The 24,367-nt window shown below is 42.6% G+C and overlaps 1 protein-coding gene across 1 annotated transcript; it reads left to right on the top strand.

The window, feature by feature from the left end:
- Positions 1–5,845: 5,845 nt before the first annotated feature.
- On the top strand, positions 5,846–23,380 carry T265_15755 (hypothetical protein; the record flags this gene model as incomplete). Its single annotated transcript, XM_009179077.1, has 3 exons — positions 5,846–6,037; positions 22,741–22,916; positions 23,323–23,380. Coding segments are annotated over 3 exons (426 nt in total), but the record flags the coding sequence as incomplete, so codon positions are not given.
- Between the last annotated feature and the right edge of the window lie 987 nt (positions 23,381–24,367).

Below are 24,367 nucleotides of genomic sequence, written 5' to 3'. Positions count from 1 at the left end.
CTTTATAAGTTCGGTTGTTGAGCGTTGTTTTGACTTTCATTTTCGCTGTTTCTGGGAAACGTTCTCCAAATAATCCATCAAATGTCGTCTCAAATTTTTTATGGATTCATCGAGGCGCACATAATCATGATATCAGACATATGGCTGCTTGACTTGGCCTATTTGCACATCGGAGTCCATCCAGCAGTACGGCCTAGGAATATCAGGACCGTATTTAAAAACCTTGCTTCAGAGAACATTTCTGGAAAATGGGGAGTGTATACATGAGTCGCTTAGTATATATCACGCTGCGGCCGATTCGCAGTGCGTAGACAAGATATAGCGTCACTGGTAATTAAGCCACGGAAGCAAATCACGTGGTCACGTGTTGAGTGTTTGCGCAGCTGAAAACATCTTAGATTAAAATTACACTCACTTTGTGTATTTTTCTTACGATCTACTCAGTGTTTCGGCAGTTTCTGGAAATCAGGAGCTATCGGTGGCGAGTTCATTAGTGAGTATTTTCAAAGGCAAAGTTGTAGGTTTTGAAACTATCTTTATTAGTATGCACCTCACGAATTGCGAAAACGAGGTATCCGGGCAGTGCATTTTACTATTTTGATCTCCAACAGATTCACAAATCCAATACATGCTTCTAAAAGTGGCCAAAGTCTTCCTCCCGTATAAGCTGGTCAGAATGTTACATGTGCATATAGCTGCGCTAGGATATCACAGATGTCAGTTCTACTTATCATCCACACTGCGCGTCATTGTTGTTAGCCTCAGCGGGATGAAAAATAAAACTACAGAATTTTTCAGTAGACCGGAACTGGAAAGTATATTTTGAGATGGTTATTTTGTAGCAAAAGTCGACATTTGAATTCACAATATAGGTATCAAGAAAATTTAAAGAATAATCCATACGCTGCTCACGATAAATCCCACTATGATTACAAACGTCATGCTGACCACGTATGGACATGCTCTCATAGGTTCATCGCATTTATCGTTTGCAAACAGCTCATATAGCATCGCATTAAAGGCTGGATCTTCAAATTCTGGACAAACTTGGCAGTTCCACAAATTTTGCACCTTTTAAATGTAGAATGCAAACATTTTCCAAAACCGTTTCCGAATAAACCTTGATATACATCATTTTAAAACGCAATTTGATGAATATCCGTTTGGTTCATTAATCTCAAGTGAATTCAGCAGTTTTGGATTAATCAACAAAGGTAGAATTATAAAGTCTCGGGTGGGAAACCAAATAATGGATATAGTGGGTGACCGGGCGCTAGTACATTGAGGCCGTGTTAATGTCTGGATGGGACCGTATGTTTGGCGAGATACCATCGTGCAACAGAGATCTCGGTCGAAAGATCATACTTCATCGAGTAACGCACGACACTTCGGATTCCGACGGACGGCATGACGTGTTTCGTTATTCCCTTCGCCTTCGATTGGAAAGAAGTGTAAAACCACGCAAAACAACTGATCTAAACGCTTGAGGAAAGGTTTCTGATAGACTGGGATCATGTCCAGCATACCATATGACGCGTTATATATGACGCGTTACCACGTCGACGGACGACGTCGCCCAGTGATTACACATAGCTGCCTCATTGATGCATTCTTCTTTTACCCCAGCTCCCATGCAGCTGTATGTATGCACTCATAACTGAGTTATGGCTTGAGAATCTGTGGTGACATATATCATTTAATATTTATTGAGTTAAATCACTGAGGGGGTTCTCGTGACTTATGCACTTTTCTAATATGCAACGTAACGCCGAATGTCTCGTGCCATACAAATGCGTTAGAAACCTCTCCCAAACAATGAATGTTATAAAGCCGCCAAACTTGTACATTTGTTAGAGAAGCGGAAATTGCACCTTCCGCTTGGACTAACCGCAATCCAATAGTCACTTTATAAGTTCGGTTGTTGAGCGTTGTTTTGACTTTCATTTTCGCTGTTTCTGGGAAACGTTCTCCAAATAATCCATCAAATGTCGTCTCAAATTTTTTATGGATTCATCGAGGCGCACATAATCATGATATCAGACATATGGCTGCTTGACTTGGCCTATTTGCACATCGGAGTCCATCCAGCAGTACGGCCTAGGAATATCAGGACCGTATTTAAAAACCTTGCTTCAGAGAACATTTCTGGAAAATGGGGAGTGTATACATGAGTCGCTTAGTATATATCACGCTGCGGCCGATTCGCAGTGCGTAGACAAGATATAGCGTCACTGGTAATTAAGCCACGGAAGCAAATCACGTGGTCACGTGTTGAGTGTTTGCGCAGCTGAAAACATCTTAGATTAAAATTACACTCACTTTGTGTATTTTTCTTACGATCTACTCAGTGTTTCGGCAGTTTCTGGAAATCAGGAGCTATCGGTGGCGAGTTCATTAGTGAGTATTTTCAAAGGCAAAGTTGTAGGTTTTGAAACTATCTTTATTAGTATGCACCTCACGAATTGCGAAAACGAGGTATCCGGGCAGTGCATTTTACTATTTTGATCTCCAACAGATTCACAAATCCAATACATGCTTCTAAAAGTGGCCAAAGTCTTCCTCCCGTATAAGCTGGTCAGAATGTTACATGTGCATATAGCTGCGCTAGGATATCACAGATGTCAGTTCTACTTATCATCCACACTGCGCGTCATTGTTGTTAGCCTCAGCGGGATGAAAAATAAAACTACAGAATTTTTCAGTAGACCGGAACTGGAAAGTATATTTTGAGATGGTTATTTTGTAGCAAAAGTCGACATTTGAATTCACAATATAGGTATCAAGAAAATTTAAAGAATAATCCATACGCTGCTCACGATAAATCCCACTATGATTACAAACGTCATGCTGACCACGTATGGACATGCTCTCATAGGTTCATCGCATTTATCGTTTGCAAACAGCTCATATAGCATCGCATTAAAGGCTGGATCTTCAAATTCTGGACAAACTTGGCAGTTCCACAAATTTTGCACCTTTTAAATGTAGAATGCAAACATTTTCCAAAACCGTTTCCGAATAAACCTTGATATACATCATTTTAAAACGCAATTTGATGAATATCCGTTTGGTTCATTAATCTCAAGTGAATTCAGCAGTTTTGGATTAATCAACAAAGGTAGAATTATAAAGTCTCGGGTGGGAAACCAAATAATGGATATAGTGGGTGACCGGGCGCTAGTACATTGAGGCCGTGTTAATGTCTGGATGGGACCGTATGTTTGGCGAGATACCATCGTGCAACAGAGATCTCGGTCGAAAGATCATACTTCATCGAGTAACGCACGACACTTCGGATTCCGACGGACGGCATGACGTGTTTCGTTATTCCCTTCGCCTTCGATTGGAAAGAAGTGTAAAACCACGCAAAACAACTGATCTAAACGCTTGAGGAAAGGTTTCTGATAGACTGGGATCATGTCCAGCATACCATATGACGCGTTATATATGACGCGTTACCACGTCGACGGCGTCGCTCGCCCAGTGATTACACATAGCTGCCTCATTGATCCACCGCGACAGGTGTTCTGTTGTTCTTACTATGTATTGATTCCCGTTGTCAGCGGTGTATTGATTCCCGCTGCTTGTCAGCGGAAAGAGGCTCATGAAATCATCGGCCAACAACTCGTCGATCCTCGAGACAGGAATATGGTTCATGTTATGGGTTTTCGAGGTCGTATTCATTATTTGACACCGCTCACTTACTTCATCACCTCAATCCTCATAGCGAGCCAGTAGGCTCTCTGCCGAAGTAAGTCGTACATTTTGGCGCACCGCGTATGCGCAAATTCAGGTTTTTCGAAGATAAGCTGCCGTCACAAGACGTAAGTTATCACGGGCATCAAAAATTCCGAATCAGTTGTGTTTCATGTAATTGTGCCAGGCTCATGCAGGCGCAGTCGGAGGTTCACCAGACTTCTGGCCTCCAGATCGACAACAAGGTTATTGGCCCAACTCATGATCCTGGGGCCCTCGTATTCAGCCCTAGGTCTTCACAGCCAATCAGCCAAATGGTTCCACCTCCATGCCAGGTTCTGGATTGTGACGTCGTTCTCTCGCAAGCTGGATCCCTTAAAGCTCTGATCCACTTTATACCCCAGTAGTAATACGGAACTCCTAGTGAGTTGTGTATTGGCTTCATTTATTCGAAGGCCAGCGTCCCGAACCCGCTTCAGTACAGCCTCCAGTGAATTTCGGGCTCTCGATTACTGGGTCGCTGTACACAACAATATCGTTTGCATACACGGCAGCATTCTACGGTCCCATCGTTGAACGAAGCATCAAACACCTTAATGTGAATGGTGCCCTAGGCAAACCTAACGGCATTCGTCCAAATTGTATTTGGGTAAGTCAAAATGTGAACGCCCGTGTATCCACTCCTGACGGCTAGTGCGCACCGTCTGTATTTACCTTTGTTCCCTCTTCGACTCAGCGATATTCCTAACACTATTACTCAAGTACAAATCTCTCTTTCCGTATATCTACATAACGTCAACAGTTCGTCCACAGCTGAACCATTTATGCACTCCTGCGACCGGAAAGTTTCCAGGGACGTCTCAAACAATTACCCTACCAGATGAACCAGCGCCTTCACGCAAAGCGCCAATGCAATGACTGCTGCTTTCTGGCGAAGAAAATTGTCAAGTATGGACCGGGCGTCCTCTTAGCCGTATTGAATCGCCTCTTAAGATTTTGGCGGTTGGATAAATGAGCCCTACGAATGCGCAACTTAGAAAGACAATGGAGAGAAATTCGTTTAAAGGTTTGTAAATGACACACACAGATATTCACATCAGTCGGACACGTGGATTTTCCTCTAAATGCATTCACTGGTTATTTGTTGATCTAATCCCCTGGATTTGACGTCTATTGTTGTTTGGTTCTGGCCGAAACATAAATTTTGCACTGGGACAGCAGACCATATTGATAGCTTGGAATGCTCGCACTTAATCCGTGCAGGATTTTGGACCTCTAGTTCTCCAGCGGGTCAAGCTCATCCGATCGTTTAGTTTCCGATGACCAAAGCGTGGAGTTTGCGTGCACAAATTTGCTTCGCACATTTCGCTTCGTAGTAAAAGCACACGAAATCCAGAAAGTAACATACTGGCGAAAGGTTTCTGATAGACTGGGATCATGTCCAGCATACCATATGACGCGTTATATATGACGCGTTACCACGTCGACGGACGACGTCGCCCAGTGATTACACATAGCTGCCTCATTGATCCACCGCGACAGGTGTTCTGTTGTTCTTACTATGTATTGATTCCCGCTGCTTGTCAGCGGAAAGAGGCTCATGAAATCATCGGCCAACAACTCGTCGATCCTCGAGACAGGAATATGGTTCATGTTATGGGTTTTCGAGGTCGTATTCATTATTTGACACCGCTCACTTACTTCATCACCTCAATCCTCATAGCGAGCCAGTAGGCTCTCTGCCGAAGTAAGTCGTACATTTTGGCGCACCGCGTATGCGCAAATTCAGGTTTTTCGAAGATAAGCTGCCGTCACAAGACGTAAGTTATCACGGGCATCAAAAATTCCGAATCAGTTGTGTTTCATGTAATTGTGCCAGGCTCATGCAGGCGCAGTCGGAGGTTCACCAGACTTCTGGCCTCCAGATCGACAACAAGGTTATTGGCCCAACTCATGATCCTGGGGCCCTCGTATTCAGCCCTAGGTCTTCACAGCCAATCAGCCAAATGGTTCCACCTCCATGCCAGGTTCTGGATTGTGACGTCGTTCTCTCGCAAGCTGGATCCCTTAAAGCTCTGATCCACTTTATACCCCAGTAGTAATACGGAACTCCTAGTGAGTTGTGTATTGGCTTCATTTATTCGAAGGCCAGCGTCCCGAACCCGCTTCAGTACAGCCTCCAGTGAATTTCGGGCTCTCGATTACTGGGTCGCTGTACACAACAATATCGTTTGCATACACGGCAGCATTCTACGGTCCCATCGTTGAACGAAGCATCAAACACCTTAATGTGAATGGTGCCCTAGGCAAACCTAACGGCATTCGTCCAAATTGTATTTGGGTAAGTCAAAATGTGAACGCCCGTGTATCCACTCCTGACGGCTAGTGCGCACCGTCTGTATTTACCTTTGTTCCCTCTTCGACTCAGCGATATTCCTAACACTATTACTCAAGTACAAATCTCTCTTTCCGTATATCTACATAACGTCAACAGTTCGTCCACAGCTGAACCATTTATGCACTCCTGCGACCGGAAAGTTTCCAGGGACGTCTCAAACAATTACCCTACCAGATGAACCAGCGCCTTCACGCAAAGCGCCAATGCAATGACTGCTGCTTTCTGGCGAAGAAAATTGTCAAGTATGGACCGGGCGTCCTCTTAGCCGTATTGAATCGCCTCTTAAGATTTTGGCGGTTGGATAAATGAGCCCTACGAATGCGCAACTTAGAAAGACAATGGAGAGAAATTCGTTTAAAGGTTTGTAAATGACACACACAGATATTCACATCAGTCGGACACGTGGATTTTCCTCTAAATGCATTCACTGGTTATTTGTTGATCTAATCCCCTGGATTTGACGTCTATTGTTGTTTGGTTCTGGCCGAAACATAAATTTTGCACTGGGACAGCAGACCATATTGATAGCTTGGAATGCTCGCACTTAATCCGTGCAGGATTTTGGACCTCTAGTTCTCCAGCGGGTCAAGCTCATCCGATCGTTTAGTTTCCGATGACCAAAGCGTGGAGTTTGCGTGCACAAATTTGCTTCGCACATTTCGCTTCGTAGTAAAAGCACACGAAATCCAGAAAGTAACATACTGGCTTAGGAGAACCATCATATTGCCTTGTATTTCATTATTTGATAATTATTTTTCATTTGCGGACACATTGTGATGCATTTCACTGTAGAGTTATTTCGCTGATCGACTGAATACTTGTATATAATTCAATGCATTCATCTAGTCTTGTCTCGGACATTGACGCTTTTGAACATGAACATATGAGGCTGGAGCTTTCAGGCACGTGCTCATTTTTTATTGCGTTGTATTGATGAAAAGCACCGTATTGTCAGCTTCCTTTCCACCGGTAAGCAGAGTGGTGCACAGTTTTTTTACGGTTGCTAAATTCGGCACAATTTAATTTCATCCCGCTCAGCTGTCAGTTGTAATTGGTGAAAATGGGGAGAGCACGGTTGACGACCTTGTAGGGGAAATCCCGAGCTGCACGGGGGGAACGGCAGTATTTAATTAGTTTTGAAGTGAATGATAATCGTTTCGCCTAAAATCTAAAATGCCGGACGTTTCAATTTGAATAAGCAGTTCGGTTGTGCAGCAGAAAAATGGTTAGGTGTTTACATGTTTGTGCTTATCTCTAATTTTGATTTCTCAAGTGTGGCGTGATGAATCTTTTCATGTAGAAATATGAAGCTATCGTGCTCGCGAACTGTTCACACATTTTCTACATTGGGTAGACTCTAGATGTTCACTGCTGTCAGGAATTAGTTTCACAAGGGTAGATTTGAATGGAGGTTAAATGGTTTAATGTGCAACATACACTACATGTCACTTACCACTGAGAAACGCTGTCTAGTTCGGAAATTCAGAAAGGCGCGTGTTCTTCTTTGTGCTAAAATTAGAACAAACAATTAAAAAAATTAAAATTAACATTTAACAATCGACTAAATAACTGTAGCGTGAATGTCCAAAATAGTGTGATTTGCGTAAAAATGCACATTTGCTTTGCCTTACTGTATAAATCTGTTCGGATGTTTAAAAGGCGAGGCTGACACTGGGAACGAATACTACTATGTGATGTAACCCAGAAGCTTAAGTGTGTGAGCAGTTTGAATCAGGTGAGACATAAAAAAGTGGAAAGAACTAAGATTACGAGATGAACTGACAAGATTTATACACGCGGTCAATCTGTGTTCCTTTGCTAAGATGGATGGGCACTGATTTTAGGTTATCTTAGTTGTTTCGAAAATTTAGTGCTAATTGCCAAATGGTGTCTTAGAATTTAATTGGCACACTCATCATTAATTGCTGAGAAAATATCGTTTCCTAATAAACACGTGCGACCATGGCGTTTGTGTGGTTTGTGCATGAATGTATTTGACATCTTAGACAGAAACTTAGAAGCTTAGGAACTTAGATAACCAATCGACACTTGCTGCGGTGGCAAACGTGATTTCATGGGCGTGAAACTTAAAAATCGACCAAACATTTGGTGTTTTCAGCCTAACTTCTGGTTTGCAGAACGACGTGTCCGTGACCGAAAATAATTATCAATGATCGAGGCCATATGCATCATATGCATCACAACCTGTGTCTCACGGGTGTGTAAGCGTTGTGAAAATGAAGGCAAACCGATTGACTCTTTGCAATTTTTGATTGAATTAGGCGATAGAAATAATGAATTCAGCATTCAGTTTACTCAGCAGCCATGCTTATCGGGTGTCAGCAAAGGGCACATGCGGTCAATCGCAGGAGTTTCCTGTTTAAGCTTTGTTCATGTGATCGGCCTTTAGACCCTAGAATGTGGGGTATAATTTTGACTGTCTAGTTTGAAGTCGAAATGTCCCTTGTGTATGTAGTGGGCGATAATTATAAACAGGAAATTAAACCTACATATTTCATTCGTCTAGCCGACGTTTCTGTTTATCTCGGGAGCTGATATGATGCCAAAATTCTATACTTCTAGCCAACATTTGGTACATTCGAATTCATAGTCGCGATGGTTGTGAATGAAATATGCTCTAAGCTGAACGATGCATTAATTTTCTGAGTTCACAGGTCATCCTGCTTTGAAATTAACATCTTACCTGTGTTTAATTGGAAGAATCATGATGCGGTTAACACTTAAATACACTACCTACATGCCAAGTTGATCGTTTGTTTTGTCGCTAAGCTACGCGATTCGATCGCAAACCTTCCTTCAACAATCGAGGTGAGTTCACGAATGCCACGTTAGGGAGAACGGTGGGTCCGTTGTTGTTCGCAGAGTAGTGTTTTGTGTGTGCTGCTACCCGGCATTGGCCTGCGACCACGATTAGACTTTTTCTCGGTCGGCTTCATTGGTAGCTGTGTTATCCTGCGCTCCGATGGATAAATAAACCACGTGACTTGCAGAATGCTCTCCTTGGCCTCTTGCTAGGAATGATGCTGGAGTTACATCTGTCGCTGACCCCTCAAGTTGTAAGCGTGTGAAATTTGTTGATCTGACTCTATGCACTTACCTGCTTCTTCGTTAGTGAATCAGATATTTGGCACTCCTTGAGAATTCGTGTTGTCCTTTTCACGTTGTGATGCGTAAACTGGGTCCACTGCACTGCATAGGTTGACAGCATTAGCCAAGGTGTACAAGGGTCCCAGAAATTACCTTCCGAGTATTGTGTTTGCATATGCCGAATTTTCCACTTTTTCCGTATTGAATTTGTGATCTTCCCGGTGATTTCATGGGCGTGAAACTTAAAAATCGACCAAACATTTGGTGTTTTCAGCCTAACTTCTGGTTTGCAGAACGACGTGTCCGTGACCGAAAATAATTATCAATGATCGAGGCCATATGCATCATATGCATCACAACCTGTGTCTCACGGGTGTGTAAGCGTTGTGAAAATGAAGGCAAACCGATTGACTCTTTGCAATTTTTGATTGAATTAGGCGATAGAAATAATGAATTCAGCATTCAGTTTACTCAGCAGCCATGCTTATCGGGTGTCAGCAAAGGGCACATGCGGTCAATCGCAGGAGTTTCCTGTTTAAGCTTTGTTCATGTGATCGGCCTTTAGACCCTAGAATGTGGGGTATAATTTTGACTGTCTAGTTTGAAGTCGAAATGTCCCTTGTGTATGTAGTGGGCGATAATTATAAACAGGAAATTAAACCTACATATTTCATTCGTCTAGCCGACGTTTCTGTTTATCTCGGGAGCTGATATGATGCCAAAATTCTATACTTCTAGCCAACATTTGGTACATTCGAATTCATAGTCGCGATGGTTGTGAATGAAATATGCTCTAAGCTGAACGATGCATTAATTTTCTGAGTTCACAGGTCATCCTGCTTTGAAATTAACATCTTACCTGTGTTTAATTGGAAGAATCATGATGCGGTTAACACTTAAATACACTACCTACATGCCAAGTTGATCGTTTGTTTTGTCGCTAAGCTACGCGATTCGATCGCAAACCTTCCTTCAACAATCGAGGTGAGTTCACGAATGCCACGTTAGGGAGAACGGTGGGTCCGTTGTTGTTCGCAGAGTAGTGTTTTGTGTGTGCTGCTACCCGGCATTGGCCTGCGACCACGATTAGACTTTTTCTCGGTCGGCTTCATTGGTAGCTGTGTTATCCTGCGCTCCGATGGATAAATAAACCACGTGACTTGCAGAATGCTCTCCTTGGCCTCTTGCTAGGAATGATGCTGGAGTTACATCTGTCGCTGACCCCTCAAGTTGTAAGCGTGTGAAATTTGTTGATCTGACTCTATGCACTTACCTGCTTCTTCGTTAGTGAATCAGATATTTGGCACTCCTTGAGAATTCGTGTTGTCCTTTTCACGTTGTGATGCGTAAACTGGGTCCACTGCACTGCATAGGTTGACAGCATTAGCCAAGGTGTACAAGGGTCCCAGAAATTACCTTCCGAGTATTGTGTTTGCATATGCCGAATTTTCCACTTTTTCCGTATTGAATTTGTGATCTTCCCGGACTTCGCGTATGTACACCAAGAAGAGGAGTCAAGTCTGTGGAAGATGACGTGTTTCTTAAGCCACTTTGTTGAAATGTGAAGCGGATTGTTTGGTATACTACACTCTTCCTTTGGTCTTGCCTTCGTTGTCCCCCGGTATGGATGTCAGTCTTTCAAAGTTGCATTCGGAATGTGAAACATGGCGATTCGGTTCTTGGCTAACACTGTGCTAGTGAGTTCACATTTGTTCTGGGTGCAAGATAGACCTACACTTCTGCACGCATTTTGTTTTACTGCTCTTCTGTGATATCTTCTTCGGCATTCTAATGAAAGGGGATGAATCAGACAGGACGGATGGACTGATCAAAACCACCTTGAAAGATATCTACTTCACAAAAAATTGAGGAGCAATTGTATGACTTGAAAAGACGTTGCCGGAAAGATGTTCGTCAACCCATCTGTGTTCTTATTATAAATGGGAATTTTCGGAATGTATCATATTTATCACTACCTTCTGGTAGATCCTAACACATCGGAAGCCGAAAAGAGACAAATGGATCAAGTACTCAAATAAAAAAGTATAGACTTTACGTTGGATCCTAAAACCTCATCGTTCTTACGCCGTCAAATTCCTTCTAGCATCATGCGATTCAGAATCTGAAAATTAGGATCAAATTACTTGTACATAATTAGCTGCCGAGTTGTTCATTCTCCACCTGAAAAGCGCGTTTTAAATATCGAGGCTTCTTTATCTCAATACCCAGAGCTATAGGTTTTTCTATCAAAAGTTATCATCGCTCATCACTGCACTATTCAGTGGGTCCGGGGAATAAGGCGCTCAGTTTGAGGGAGAGATGGTGCAGGTGTGGAAATTGTACATCATGGATTGTAAAACCAAGGAACGGACTCTACTGTGCTACTGAGCCGTATGCGCCACACATTACGTACCCTTAAGAAGAGCTGTTCATATTGCGTACAATTACACCACAACTTTCGGTTGGTTGATCTGCACTACAAATGGCATATCAAAATTCCAGGCTTTTTACCGCCTTACCCGTTTAGGAATGTTTGGTTCCCAATTATAGTGATCACTTCAGTATTGCTTGCAAATTCTTATGATTGCCATGGAATTTTATAACAGCACGGACTCTCTGTAGTGTGTAACACTGCATCCATGTTATTTAACCAAACTGCATATAAACCGATATGGTTGTGCACGGACGCTTGTGGTAGAATAACACTGCGATGTTTCAGATAAATGTAGTGGTCTGGTGGCGAGAAAAAACAGTGTACTCAAAAGTGTTTGTCCAGTTTTGTCACATGAGCCTGAAGAATGCTAAAACCGGTCGTTGAAAATTCTTGCGTAACCTTATGAATGTTGCCTCACGTCTGGCCAACATCCAATTTTAAGCTACACCACTGCACCCACATCCCATACTGCCTGACACTCACAACTCTCTCAAACAAGCGCGAATGAAAATATTTAACTATCATCAGAACTACCCGCTTAGGTTTTGATAGGCTCTTTGAGATAACCAAATAGCAAGTAGTTCAGGCGGAATATTTTCGTCTCGGCTCTTGTATGTTGCTGACTGAATGGGTGGGAATATCACGTCATGTGAGGTAGCCGACAGGTGTTAAATGTGGTTGCTTAGAGAGTGTCCACTTTTGCCTTTCACTGGACCGGCATTTTGAAATCTCATTAGGAAGGAGGAACTACCATTGCTCTTATCTAGTTCAGGATAATTCTTCAATTCGGAAGTTCAGCAACTGTAATTACGCGAACGTGGTTTATATCTGGGTGGGGATTTAAATTCTACGCTGTCCAAGAAGTAAAATTGCATTTTAGCCCTAGTTGAGGGGATCCATCGGTTATGCTCCGCAGATGTGTATATCCTGATCGATGTCCATCATCTCAGTAACATGTACGGAAAAATCTGCGTGCTCGGCTGTTTCATTATTATAATAATGAATTAGTGAATTATAATAATATTGGTTGGAGCAAAGACTTATAATCAGGCAAGGCGTCGCGCGTTACACGTGATGAATATATTTCTATAGGTACGCAAAGTGAGTGAGTGTATCCCTTATCAGTTGGCCGTTGATATATGCGCCGCGCGTAGCACCCAATCGAATGCAGTGCGTGCTGTCATGAGTGAGCGTGTCAGCGGAATTCAACCAGTTTGTCCGACATTTGAAAGCATTATGGGAGTTGGCAAAAAAGCAAAGGGAATGTTCCAAACTAGTCGAGTGTTTGGCAATTTAAAGCAAGATGTTGTGACGGAAAAACATTTTTGTTGAGATTAACAACATACATTCGAAAAATATTTTGACGACGATAGAACATATCATGATTGCGTATTCAGTTGCGTACCGTCTCTGTGACCGCGTGCGTTTGAATAGTATTTAAATTCTACCTGATATCTGCAGATGAGACCAATGTCTTTTGTGAATCCGTTTTTCGTTCATTCGTCTGTCCGTTGGTGATTTACTTGCGTTGTGATTTGATACCTTCTATATTCAATGGACTCCTCTCCAGTTTTGACTGGATTCCTTCATTGTTTGAATCGCGTTTCGGGCTGATTTTATCGAAAGTAATAAACCGACTTAACCACACTTACTTCTCTATTGTATCACGTAATGTCCTTGCGTTTGGCGGTTTACTTATAAGTTATTTTTTTTCTGAACGCCTCTTTCACTGCGAGCGGTTTGCCCATTTGGATCAGATCCGCGTGCTCCATTTACGAATCCTTCGTCCGGTTCAGAGTTCAGTAGTTCTTGGCAAAAACCAAAATGAACTTTCGAAATTATTCGTGTAATTGGTAACTCAAAACAAGGTTTTATGCCGAAGTTACCATAATGTATGGAGAAGATTTTCCCCGATGAGAGAATGTATCCTCTTTGCATATTTAGTTGCATACCTTCTCTTTGCCCGCGTTCGTTTGTAAAAAAATCAAATTCTAACTGATTTATTCCGACGAGATCAGTTTCTTGTGTGTAGGCGTTCTTTTAATTTATTAGTATGTTTTTGATTTACATGCATTGTGATTTGCGATTAGTCAAGTCAATTGTCCACTTTGATAACTTCTTTGTTCAGTGGGCTCCTCTTCTGTTTTGACTGGCTGCATTCCCTTTGTGAACCGCGTTTCGACTTGATTTTATCGAGATTAATTAACTGATACAATAGCACTTATTCCTCTGTTGTATCAACTGACCTCCTTGCGTCCGCCCCTTAGTTTGCTAATTTGGCTTACTTACTGGAGGACTCTTGCACTAAGTGTGATATACGACCTTGGGTTTGAAACGCATGCCCCTTTGGGAATTTTGGTCTGGATCAGCGTACCGCAGTTTATGCATTTTCTTGCTCTCTGCGGATGAGAAATATGGTCACTTCCAATATGCCGTTAATAGCTCATTTTGTGGAGCGAGTAAATGAAGGCCCCTCTAGTCAAACGCATTTCCCTCTGCTTATTTTGCGCAAAGTGGATGCAGAATTGAACATTTGACTATGTAAGAAGCTTCTCGCTTGTTTGATGCGGGCATTGCATGGGATATTGTTTTCTTCATTAAATCGAATTTCCTTTAGGGGTCGTATATTTTCTTGTGAAACGTCATTGTGGCACTATAGGCCGGCATTCTGTGCTGCCATAGGCGCCTCCTTGTCATTTCAGAATGCTTCCTGATATGTGTAATTGTGACCGATTTCGCTCCATTTTTTACCGTAGATAAGTCGAATTGTGATTTCTGAGCGGTCCCCGGAAGAAAATTTCTCAAAATATATTTCAACGCAGGAATTTGTGCAGGCGGATTTCTTGTTGAACTTTGGATTGCTTTGGGCGGCAACGTGGCACAATCGTTTGTAATTCGCACCAGTGAAGCCTTGTTCGTGGCATTCCGGAGTTGCTGTGATACCTGAAACGTTGGTCTGTCTGCGTCCAGTCCCCCCTAATCTCCGCGCACAATGATCAAGAAGGACGAAAGTTTGGCTGAGGGGCGTCGGCCTATTCGCTCGCAAGAAGGAAAAAATAAACCAAGTTTTATCCTCTACGAAAGAAGCGATTACTTGCAACTTAGAAGTGACCCTGTTCCGCAACCACTCAGATCGAGAATACGCGTGAACTACGGATCTCTCAACCAAGCGATGAACTAATAAGAAATAAGCACGTGGTTTCAATCCAAATGGACATGTCACTGGTATTGGAAGAGGCGCCCAGGAAATAAATCAAACTTACCGGTGGACGCAAGATGGCAGTCGATTGAGCGCAAAACCTACGACAGACACGCTAGAAAATCTGCGTGCGCACCTGTTCTATTGTTATACAGAGGGCAGTGGATAGTTGTTGCACAGATCTGCAAACGGGCAATGTCATTGCAAATAGGATTTGATGTTTTCTATTGAAACGGCGTACCTTCGCATTCACAGGTAATTGTTTATTTTGTAGTAGCTGTAATTGTGATTGTCAAAGAAGCACTTGATAGTGTGGTGGATAAATTTTTTGACATGCACGCTGAATATCTTGAGTGGTATCAAAGAAGAACTCACAACCAAATGTGAAACAAAGTTTCCGACCTTATCGCTGAGAAATTACTTGAAGGAAGAGCACAAGTTTGGTTCAGAGCGTATTTCTTTTGGTTGTTCAATTTTTAAGTGCCTTCTAAACGGATAGCACAACAGACGAAAGCACTGGCTGCTTGAACTCACCTTTGTAACAGCAAGCGCAATTGTCAATCTGTGATTGCAAAAACCATTGTGTAATCGACTGCAAAAGCAGCGAACACCTTGGGCACCGAAACCACAAACATCCTCTATATTGGCTCAACCCACCCCACTACCTATTTTCTTGTGAAACGGCATTGTGGCACTATAGGCCGGCGTTCTGTGCTGCCATAGGCGCCTACTTGTCATTTCAGAATGCTTCCTGATGTGTGTAATTGTGACCGATTTCGCTCCATTTTTTACCGTAGATAAGTCGAATTGTGATTTCTGAGCGGTCCCCGGAAGAAAATTTCTCAAAATATATTTCAACGCAGGAATTTGTGCAGGCGGATTTCTTGTTGAACTTTGGATTGCTTTGGGCGGCAACGTGGCACAATCGTTTGTAATTCGCACCAGTGAAGCCTTGTTCGTGGCATTCCGGAGTTGCTGTGATACCTGAAACGTTGGTCTGTCTGCGTCCAGTCCCCCCTAATCTCCGCGCACAATGATCAAGAAGGACGAAAGTTTGGCTGAGGGGCGTCGGCCTATTCGCTCGCAAGAAGGAAAAAATAAACCAAGTTTTATCCTCTACGAAAGAAGCGATTACTTGCAACTTAGAAGTGACCCTGTTCCGCAACCACTCAGATCGAGAATACGCGTGAACTACGGATCTCTCAACCAAGCGATGAACTAATAAGAAATAAGCACGTGGTTTCAATCCAAATGAACATGTCACTGGTATTGGAAGAGGCGCCCAGGAAATAAATCAAACTTACCGGTGGACGCAAGATGGCAGTCGATTGAGCGCAAAACCTACGACAGACACGCTAGAAAATCTGCGTGCGCACCTGTTCTATTGTTATACAGAGGGCAGTGGATAGTTGTTGCACAGATCTGCAAACGGGCAATGTCATTGCAAATAGGATTTGATGTTTTCTATTGAAACGGCGTACCTTCGCATTCACAGGTAATTGTTTATTTTGTAGTAGCTGTAATTGTGATTGTCAAAGAAGCACTTGATAGTGTGGTGGATAAATTTTTTGACATGCACGCTGAATATCTTGAGTGGTATCAAAGAAGAACTCACAACCAAATGTGAAACAAAGTTTCCGACCTTATCGCTGAGAAATTACTTGAAGGAAGAGCACAAGTTTGGTTCAGAGCGTATTTCTTTTGGTTGTTCAATTTTTAAGTGCCTTCTAAACGGATAGCACAACAGACGAAAGCACTGGCTGCTTGAACTCACCTTTGTAACAGCAAGCGCAATTGTCAATCTGTGATTGCAAAAACCATTGTGTAATCGACTGCAAAAGCAGCGAACACCTTGGGCACCGAAACCACAAACATCCTCTATATTGGCTCAACCCACCCCACTACCTCAAACTGACCATTTTGTGCACATAACCATGACCTGATGCTAAAGCAAATCAGGTTGTAATATACCAACAAAAATGATGTGCCCCAAGCGCATATGCGTCTAGGTGACACTGAGCTCCGACGGGCACCCTGAAAACAATCCCGTTGTTCATCGAAAAACCTTTGATGGTACATGTGACTGTGTAGGTTGCGTTTTCACTGCTGATCGGCACGTGACATCCATGCTAACCTAAATCATTCCGAAAGGTTTCGCCGAATCCTGGGAAATGCAATACGCCCTGAGGTAGAAATATATTTCGACACCTTAAATTTCAACGGTTACATCAGAATCAAAGTCTTCTCACCATTCAAACAGCGGCGAAATTGCCCAGTAAAATGACGACTTCTAGAAAATCTTTACTGGTATTAACGAGCAAACGTCAGGCTTTCGCTAACTCATAACAAAATACGAGAGTTATGGCGATAAATATTTACTGGGAAAGGTGTCCAGCTTCAAGCTACGAACTCTTGAGGAAATATCCAATGACAGACCGGGTTGGATCTTCCGTTCTTCCTGCGATAATGCGATGCGTCACAAAGCAGCTGACTGGCGGACGTTCTTAGATTTAACCAGCGGAATCGTGAAGACAAACAATTAAAAAACACAACCAAGCTTGAACCAAATACTGGAAGTGTTGTTTTAAATCTGTTGCTAAGTTTTCACGCAAAATCTGACAGATGAGTAAATTGGGAAAGGATGGCTCCAAAGATATTCTGCAGGTTTAAACAGGCATCGAAATGTTTTGATATTATTGTATATTTGAAAGCGCAATATGGGTAGATTGTAGAAGATACTAAGAAGTGTTACAAACTAGTGAACATTTGTAAAATGAGCCATTCTTAGTGTCCTTTCAAGTATCCGATGTGCAGACTATGTTCATTTTCACTATCGTGGAGATGGACAGGTTGAGCTGTAAAAATTCAAGTCGTTAAGTTCTCCAAACAGCGCCGAGTTTTCTAAATAATCTACTTTTGACTGTCTATATTCATGCCTTAGATGTACCATTTCCGGTGTGAGCGAATGTGGTGCGCTAATATTCAAGACTGTAACTTGTGGCTTATGTAGATTTGCATGCATTTCGGTATATGAACAATGCTAAAACATACAGTCAGATATGAATACACTGGGTTCCTTCACGAGCAGATGGAATATTTTGAATTAGCTGTGTTTTGAAGTGTTGAACGCCGGTCGAAAAAATAGTCCTCAGATATCCTATTGGTAACTGTCATGGTGCATCTGAACCGGGTGAACAAAATGCCCCGTCGCTGGTCGATCGGAATGATAGTAGCGGGTTGAAAACCAGACACGCCTTTTGGGTCTCCCTGCAAAGGTTCTTCAAACGCGATCCTAACTTGTAGATAATATAGATGAGATTCACTTATTTTTATATCCCGGTCAAAATGCCGCATAACAACCTCGCATAGCTGTCTCAGTTCGTGGAATCTGACGGAAAGTTCTTAAACGAGATGTGCATGTTACATATGACTATGCTGCGGTGTTATTCGGCCTCTTTGAAGCAGATAACTGACAGGCCCACTAGGTTGCTCTTTTCGTGGACTTTATTGGGCAAATTAGTGATTGAATTGTGATAACGTACCCTAGATTGTCAACTGTATCTTTAGTGCTAGCCTTGAATGCCAGACGCCAAAAACTAGACGCCCTTGAGTTTCATGCCTAAGAGAGGCGCCATTTTATTCTCCAAGATTGGCGTACACGTGTCAAAAACATAAGCAACGTTCGCTGCAATTCCTAGGCTGAAATAAAAAAAATCAATTTTTACGTTTATGTTGCGGAACATAATTCGAATTTTAGGTCGTGTCCGGCATTTGCAAACCTGTTCAAGCAAAATCCATGGAATGATACGGCAAGCTTGGACTAATCTACGTCATGTTGACCGTCTATATTGATTTTCTGACAATGGTGATTGAATAGTTCTTCCCTCAATAAAGGGAAGTTGCCTGGTACCTACGCGCATGGTGCGTAGATTTGAGCGGATGAATACACTTGGAGTGTGTGTCATCAATGTATACACCGATGGATGTTTCCAGGGTATCCTGTGTGTATTGCATTCGGATCATGAAACTGTTCTCACGAGTGTAGAAATCACGATTTTTCCGTTGCTGCTGGTTGGACATACGAGCCCACACCCCAATAGCGTTTATTCAACTCTTTTTTGCCAACACGCTTTTGTGCCCGAACTGAAGCACTGTAAGGCAGCAAACCGACATAATTACTTGAACCTTCAATCTATACCGTACGACACATTCATTCTCATTTACAGCACCTTCGCCGGTAATACTGGCGGCTGCTATTTTTACGAACCATGTTCTCGCACCTATAGTTGACCCCAAGAATTTCCATTAGTCGAAAGTTCAGTGGTTCCAAACAGTGCGACTCACCCCTTCACACGTTTTTCTCTCTCCTCTTCACAATGGAATTATTCACACCGCGTTCACCGACAATATGGGCAAACACTATCTTATGAACAATCTAATGCATGGCAGGACCGCTGGACTGAAACAAATCATTGTCATTACCGGATACATAACACTGGGGTTGTTATATGAGCTTACTTAATAAAACAACAAGTCACAAGGCACAACGTTCTATTTCTCAGAGGGGTACGGCCGGCATCTTAAACGCTATACCAGGACAAGGTCCACCGTTCACAGCCGGTTATACGAGAAAGAACACGTTTTAAAATTGCTGAAAGGGATGTAATTAATCTCATGGTTTAACTTTTGTGAGAAATCCATTGCATTCCATGGAAATCCGGTATCTCAATTTGCGCAGTGCGACTGAAGGGTTTCACAGCATCCCATTTCGGGTTTATTGAACGAAATTAGCTTTCGCCATGTTCACACCTTTCGATCGCAGATTATTTGCTACCATAGGGCATTGGTGTCTCGCAACAACAACAGTTTCGTGGGTTCACCAGTATGACGGATTTCGTCAACAACGCGTCTTTCTAACTAAGTGTTGTCAAAGGTCGTCCGGAGACTATGACCATTGCATTAGACAAAAGATTCTGTGCGGTCTTTCTACTCTTGTTGGAAGAGGGGAGATTGGGTGACAGGACTGCAGAAAATCCTTATAATTTTGTGGGTGATCAGACTTTGTTGAGTACAGTGGAATACCTGAATAAGAGTTTTCTTCTGCGGGCTAGTATCAATGAGGTCTATGATCTTCGGAAAAGTTTGCCGAATGGCGCTTTTCAAATAACACTACATAGTGTCTTGCGCTTTGAGTTGTAGCTCAGTATATATTTGCTTATATAAGCTTAGACAACTGCACTGGATCCATTTGACAACTGCGCGTGTATCAAATCAGGCACCCCGGATAATTATTGTTTTTGCTGCGGCAGTTGGTGATATTCATGGACTGGCGATTCCAGCTGTATGAGTTAAAATAACTTTTGTCTGTTACTTGAAAACCTTTATAGTTAAGGCTGCCCATGGGGTTCTACCAAGCCATTGCCGGGAATCCTTGACCCACTGTCTCATTTCACCTCATTTCTTACTTTCATTCACCTATTCCTTCATTATAAATTCTTATTTATCCCAGGTTCTCACCTAACGTGATGCAGATCAGACGGCTTATTAAAAAATCTTCAATCGTGCTGTTGTTACACTATGTTACTCAATGTTTTGAGACCCAACATAGAGGACTGCCCAAGTGCCGAGTTCTTCCATCGACATTCTACAGACTTCTTATCTGTGAAACCTCAATGTCTCTTTAAGACAATTTTTTGGAATAGCCTTCACCCATTTCTGAGATGATGGCCCTTCCGGTTCACAGGATTCCTTCTACCAAATCGTGTTTTCCGAGGAGGTTGACATGATGTCAAACAACATTCCTGGAAATGCACACGCTTATGGATATTACTTCCTTGGCGAATAAATGTACAAACCGCGAATAACCCTCTGCACTAGGTTAATGTATGAAAGCTTTCGCACATATTTAATTACCTTGGCTGGCACATCACAATGAGCTTTCTGGAGAATGTCAGTGGTGTTCAGTGCGAGAGATAGACGTTTGGAAGAGCGGAGCATGTGCGTGTGTGCTCAGTCCCCACAGGCCGAAACAGCTGATGTATGTCTGATCATGCGTAGCGCGTATGCGGCTTTTGCATCATTTTCAACTTCAAAAATCGGGTCTATTTCAGTGGCTAAGGTAAATCCGTTTTAAACGGTCTACGGAGTTTGCGTTTTGACAACCAACTTCCCGCTACTGGGTTGATCCTTATAGAATCTGAACGTGTAATTCAACTTTTGGCAATCGGTGGAAGTAAGGGCCGGGTGGGTCAATTTAAACGGTCTACGGAGTTTGCGTTTTGGCACACAACTTCCCGCTACTGGGTTGATCCTTATAGAATCTGAACGTGTAATTCAACTTTTGGCAATCGGTGGAAGTAAGGGCCGCTGTGGTGGGTCAAATAGCTGTGCATCAGCCAATATGTTCGTCAAACGTAACAACAGATAGACTGCCGCAGAACCGACAGCCAGCTGGCTTCTTGCAGTGTGCTCACCATAGGTACACGCTGCATACAAAATTGCAGATGGAAAGTTGCTCTATACCTACAAACAAGAACCTTGGTACTATGACGTGGCAACCTAATTGAAAGCGGTCGTTCTCTCGCTCCCACGGGTGGCCAAACGTAAACGTACTCAATCTGAATATTTAGAAGCTTGGCCATCCAAGTATCGTTACCAAGCGCGATTGTTTGCGTCTTGAATGTATTTTCCCTGATTGTTCAAGCTTCAACTCAATATTGACCCGTACGGTTTAGTTGTCTCGATACCCGCTAATTGAGGATTGTCTTCAATCACAATTTCGATTGTTTCTGGCTTTCCATTAACAAAGTCTCCTTGAAATAGACTTCCGGTTGAAGGAATTTCACCGAATACCAACTGCAATCAATGTATAGTGACTCGACCGGAATAATTGCAGTGTGTAGTTACCATTGAGTGATTTTCTGTTTGGTTGCGCACACAGTAGTGCTGGATCCATTTTGCTCATGAATTCCCGCCTACACGGATTCGACCAACCTTCGAACGTTGTCGATAGACCTCATTCCCTGCAAGGGTGAGTCATGCAGCGGGTACGGGTGTAGAATGTGTGTGTAGTTTGCTTGCACATAAGTCCTACATTCTCGCAGTTGTTACCCGTTCAATTTTCTGGGCGTTTTACCAGGAACCTGAGGCGTTGGAAGTTTTCGTTAAAGCGCCTGTTGTGAATTTCGCTTGGTATAAGTGCCACTTAAGCGCACAGAGTTTTTTACTCAGGTAATCGCTTTTCTACAATGGTTTTTAAAAAAGAACAAAGAACATTCGGACTATGCACTTGTTTACCTACATGGAGCGAAATATTACTCTGGCTGTAGCATCTCGTAGTAGCACTATTAAATATTATCATGAAAAAAGAAAACACGGACGTTTATTCCCATTAGATACGATAACGAGTGTGTGTTACCAGGTGTGGCATTTCATTTCCTGATTGTTGCATTTTCGAAAAAAGTCACATGAATTGCATTTTTAATTCCCATATCCCTCTGTTCGTATTATTGACTGTGGTGGAGGGACATTTTGTTTAGCGGCTTTATCCTTGTGATCTGCACTCACTGGGAACTACGGTTAAGCAAATGCGTGTCGCGGTATACTAACGAGGTAAACGCCAAAAGGTAGACAGGCGCTGGGGAAGCGCGCGTTAAATCTGTTTATTTTGGACGCAACACTGTCATCATACGTTTGCTGAAAACCCATAAACAGCTCACCGCCGGTCAAAGTAAGTTCCTAGCCTCAAGACTTTGTGTGACCTTCAATCCCACACACTTATGTCAACGAGGAACGGCATGAAACCCTCGATGTACATTGTCAGAAGATACACAGCTTCTCAGAAATATCAAGTTTAGGTTCACCTACTGCAAAGACATACATTTTCACTTTGACTTTTGAATACAGATATACGATTCAAAGTCTCGCTGGAACAAAGTCAATACGATGCCAGTTACTACGCGAAACCCGTTCGGAGACTCCGTCTGCTGTTCCCAACTGTGTGAGCGCATTGCGCTTATCGAAATAAGTCATGTTTGTCCTAGAAAACGCCGAAAATTACTCATGTGCACACAGTGTTGGAAGTAGGTGGCGCAAATGATCAGCCATTGAACAAGGTGATCAAAACGGCGCGTTATATCCTGGTTTAGTTAAAATTTGTACCACAGATCTATAAGATACTTGGTGGGCAGTTTTCCCCCACTATCGTCATACATGGTTAAGGCAAAGTGCAATTCACACGAGACGCAGAGTGTAAATTTCAGGCATATGAAGCTTCAAGTAAACCTGAACACGATGCCTCGCGCTTCGCTTCTATTTACGTTCTTGTACTGCATCAATCACCTTGCTTGGTTGGATGCCGTCGGTGTCCGCAATTGGTCATTCATATTTAACAACAACCGGTCGAAAAACTGGGTTGTCCACGTTGCTGGTACCAACAGTTGGCGAAATTATCACCGTCAAGTATATTTCCATTGTTTTTTTTTACAGTTTTGAGTCTGAAACGTTCATCAAAATCCCGCAAGAATGGGATTTCAAGGTGGAATTTTGAAATAATGGTACACTATCAGCTGTGTGCCACCTAATTTTCACCATGACTGTGACACTTCACTGGAGAAGGCGGTGGATAGAAGCCACAATTAATGGAAACACTAAAGGCACACACTGCGTAGCTTGTGTTGGTTTTCGTCAATATTTCCATGTCGTGCAGATGTATTTCGCTTTGGGCGGGTCGATTCACCGGTTATTACAGATGTGCATACCGTGATTCATGTTAGTAGGAAACCGACATCGTTATGTTAGGTGAAATCACTGACTGTGAGTGGAAGGTTTCTTTTAGATAAACAAAACAGTATTCCCACGGCCCCCGAACAGATCTATTCTATCGCTAATCAATGTGAAAAAATAACTTTATACTACTTGGTACGATGAAGCCATGCGAATTTGATTGAAAATATGGAGAGCCACTTTGATAAAGTTCCTTCGTTCATTCTTGACTCATTTTCATGTGAATCGCATGGAAAGTGTCACACGTTTGAAATCTACCTGTACTCATTTCTAAGATTCAGCTAGTAATTTTTTATTGCCCCTATGTTTTGCTGCTATCTTGTTATCTGTCCAGTGAAGAAACGAACGAGAATTTCAAATGTATTAGTATCGAAGTCAAGGGACGACGAGATGGTGGAGCTCCTGTACGCTTGCCGTTGTTTCGTCCAGAAGCTGTGTTCCACACTAGTCATTCAGGACTGGAATCCTGCTTCCTGGTCATGACTCCGTCTATAAAAAAGTTCTTCGTGAATTGACGTAAGTACAGGCAGGAATCATTGAGTTTACAACAGAAGCCGAGCCGAATTCATTGAAAATAGCAACACTTGCTCCCTGATCATGCAGACGAGAGCTGAAACACTGCTCCCTGATCATGCAGACGACAGCGAGCTGAAACACACAATGGTGCAGTACAGCAACCGTAGTGAGAATTTTAATCCTCATTACGAAGAAAGCGATGACGAATCCAGTGTAAAAACATGCTGTGCAA

The sequence above is a fragment of the Opisthorchis viverrini genome (genome assembly GCF_000715545.1).
Source record: "Opisthorchis viverrini unplaced genomic scaffold opera_v5_839, whole genome shotgun sequence".
In the NCBI taxonomy this organism is placed as follows: domain Eukaryota; kingdom Metazoa; phylum Platyhelminthes; class Trematoda; order Opisthorchiida; family Opisthorchiidae; genus Opisthorchis; species Opisthorchis viverrini.
This window is presented reverse-complemented; position numbering and strand designations above follow the sequence as displayed.